At 31.5% G+C, this 3,575-nt stretch overlaps 1 protein-coding gene across 1 annotated transcript in view; it reads left to right on the forward strand.

Annotated features, from left to right (window-relative positions):
• The first annotated feature begins 1,148 nt into the window (after positions 1-1,148).
• The window catches only part of Zw (glucose-6-phosphate 1-dehydrogenase Zw), a 47,268-nt gene continuing 44,841 nt past the window's right edge, over positions 1,149-3,575 (forward strand). The window contains exon 1 of the mRNA XM_067052007.1: positions 1,149-1,288. Coding sequence (XP_066908108.1) covers positions 1,279-1,288 — 10 coding nt within the window. The 5' untranslated portion in view covers positions 1,149-1,278. The remainder of the gene's footprint in view (positions 1,289-3,575) is intronic.

Here is a 3,575-nt window from a genome sequence, read left to right on the forward strand (position 1 = left end):
AGGCGATATCGTGCTGGTGACAGACTCTGAGGAAAAATTGTAATGTATCAATATAGAACGGCAAGGAGAATTCGCTCGCAAAGGAATGAATATTAAAAGCCTCAAGAGCAAGGTTGTGACTGCTGCCAGAGATGAACTGGACGTGGACAATGTAAGAATAGTGTGCAATGATAAAGTGTTGGAAAAGGTGGACTTCCAAACCTATCTTGGAATAATTTTCAATAAATCGGGTAAAATAGACCAAGAAGTGACTAATAGAATAAATAAAGAAAATAATATTTACTACAAGATATGCAATACTATTGTGGGAAAGAGGGAGGTAAGAACATCAAACTCCACATATTTGAAGCAATATTTCTTCCAAAACTATTATATGGCAGTAAAAGTTGGGTCACCCAAGACAAGCATTTGAGCAGGATCACGGCTGCTGAAATGCGATTTTTGCGAAGAATATTGGGCAAAACTAGGAGAGACAGGATATGTAATGAAAGAATAAGAGAAGAACTTCAGATTCCCTCAGTGAAATCAGTGATTGAACACCGACAGCTCCAATGGTATGGACACGTCTGTAGAATGGGAGAAGACAGAGGGCCAAGAAAATGTATGGAGGCGAGGCCGACTAGTAGAAGACCACGAGGCAGACCTAGAAGGAGCTATATGGAGCATATCCAACGACTAGATCTAGAAAAAGAAAAAACGCTGGCTCAGATGCTGGCCAGAGACCGAGATGTGTGGACCAAGTGGTTAGAGGCTTCTCCATGCTGCAAGGCACTTAAGGAGGATGAGGAAGAAGAAGAAGAGGTTTTAACCATGTCTTATTCGTGCGCTTTCTATGAAACTGTTTATTTTTGGGCTTAGCTCCATAGGAGCGTACTTGCATATTGATGTCCACACCGAAATCTTTAAAACCCAATTTGCAATGTCTCATTTCGCCGGCTTACTAATGTTGAAGTTTTTTAATTTCTCCCATTTTTTAATAACTTTTCTAGTAAAAATTTAAGAATTAAAATTAGGATTCGTCACTTCTTCATGAAATTTCCATTCTTTCGATACCTCATTTGTCGAAATCCATGGCTTCTGAAAGCCAGAAAAGGGATCGATATTACCGTATTATATACATGTACGATTTCTACAGCAAATTACCATGTTGATAAGAATCATCTTGTCATCGTCAAACGTTTCTCTTTGGTTCAGCGCGCTAAGGTAGTGTTTTAGTTTGACTTGTATTACGAAATTTCTTATCGTAATTGTCTTAGAAATCAATTATTTCTTTCAAAAATGGACTCAGGTTAGTTACAATTTATTGACACATTATTGTGAAATATTATTTTTTAACAGATTTGCGTAGTTTGTAATATTCATATTTCAGTCATTAATTTACATAAACTACATATATGGTGTATTCTGATAAAATTGTATAATTATATGCATAACTTGCATTTATGATTGCATGAAATACACAGATTTATTACTTATGTTAGCATATTTTTTATAAATTATGTTAGTTTGTGATATCAATGGTGATTAATTTACCTGATCAAACTAAAGTGCCTTTCTTTTTTGCTTCATGATCCATGAAAAATATTAATTTAGTAATAATCTGTTTTGTTTATAATTACTGTATTTTTTGCAAGATTTTATGGCCATGGGCTGTTTAATAAATCCAATGGGTTAAACTTTTATCTATTGAATTATTCTTTTAGGATACTCATAAAAAAAATTATATTTTTCATTTATTTTAATAATAGAATTTTAAGCTTTGTATTACTTGTGTTTGATGATTTTATTAAACTTTTATTGTTTTCAATTTTTTTCCTTTATTATCTTTCATATTTCATAAACTCACCATCCTTGTATTTTATTTTGAGGAGGAGTAAATTTGTATAAAATATCCCAGTTCTTGATGAAGGCAATTAATTAAATACTTTAATCCATGACATTTCATAGGACATGATATGGATATGTCACTGGAAACTTGCTCTTAATACCTTTTTTTTAAAATCTGTATTTAAGTTATATATCCCTTCATATTTATGGTATTGATATTATTATTAAGTAGGTACTTTGATTTCCAAAAGTTAGTCAGTGAAGTGAAAGCAGTACTTATTTTGGTTTTTTTCATCCCTGATGTTTTATATTTATCTTCATTTTTACCGTATTATTGAGTTATTATTTATTTGGCTCCACTATAGTTATTATTTATTCTAGTAATACATATTGATTGCTCGAATTGATTTGTTATGTATTTTATTAGAAATAAAATTATCTAAAAAAACTCTAAAATGCATAAATTTAAAAAACTGGAAATTTATTGGATCTTCAAAATTGGATGATGTATCAACCACATTTTTTTAAAAATATCCTTTTACTGTAGAAGTCAAAGAAACACAATAACAATAATATACTCCATTTGGTTTCATCTTAGGTAGAACATACATCTATCTCAAATATTTAAGAATATAAATCTATTTCTAAGTGATATCTGATTTTTTTTTGTTGGTTAGGACATTTTTTTTATGTCCTATATTAATTTAATTCTCATTATTATGAGAGATAGTTGACCGTGGATGATAAATGAGGAGAAGAGGGTTGGGGTGTGGTCAATGAAACACAAATAAGTATGATTAACTTATTTGTGTTTCATTGACCGCACCCCCAACCATCTTCTCCTCATTTAATTTAATTATCCTTTAAAGTCTGTGTAAAAATTATTATTATTTTATGATCAAAGTGAATATAATTTTGTCTGTGCTAGATTAAAGTTCAAAGTCTGATAGTAACTTATATATGATATAATCCTTCTTATTTACATATGTATAAGTTAATTCCGTACTTTATAGTAGGTTTAGCACTTTTTTTTTTTTTTAACCTTGGAGATTATAATTGTAGTATAATCTTGATAGATTTAATAATTTAACTAGCATGTTATTACATAAATATCTTTAACAATAATTAATTTATTAAATAATTATTTATGATGAATCCAGTTACATGTTATGCATTCGAGATTTTTTGGGTACAAAACAAGCTCCAGTGCCAGGAAATTTGAATTCCTACTTATTCTATTATTAGGGACGTGATGGGTGTGCGGGTTGGGGGGCAGGTCCCAGTGTGCTCAGTTCGGAATGTTGTGGGTTCGATTCCCACCTGGGGCAGGTTAACATTCATTTTTCGGTGGTCCCGAAGAATGAATCTTGACACTCCCACCTTGGTTAGTACGCGGGGGCAATTAAGGTAGCTGCCAGGGGTTGGCAAAAAAAGACCACTAGGCCCACTTGCCTGACTTGTTTCCCCCACCAAATACCAGTACCAGTATTTTATTATTATTACTGTTTTCATTAGAGCACTGCTGTGGATTTCTGCTCGTTGGATTCATTGAAAAAGTATATAGAAACCCCCTAATGCATCAGCCTGTGCTGGTATTGTTAAAAAAATAATAATAATTCTGAATAAGAGAAATATTGTAATAAATGAAACTTCTCAATATTTTATTTTAAAAAAACAAACAATCTAGTTACATAAAAATATACCTTATACATGTAAGCAAAAAAAGAAAAATTGCAAAAAAAGTGAAT

The sequence above is a fragment of the Halyomorpha halys genome, unplaced genomic scaffold (genome assembly GCF_000696795.3).
Source record: "Halyomorpha halys isolate HHAL.00 unplaced genomic scaffold, Hhal_1.1 Scaffold1190.1, whole genome shotgun sequence".
NCBI lineage: Eukaryota > Metazoa > Arthropoda > Insecta > Hemiptera > Pentatomidae > Halyomorpha > Halyomorpha halys.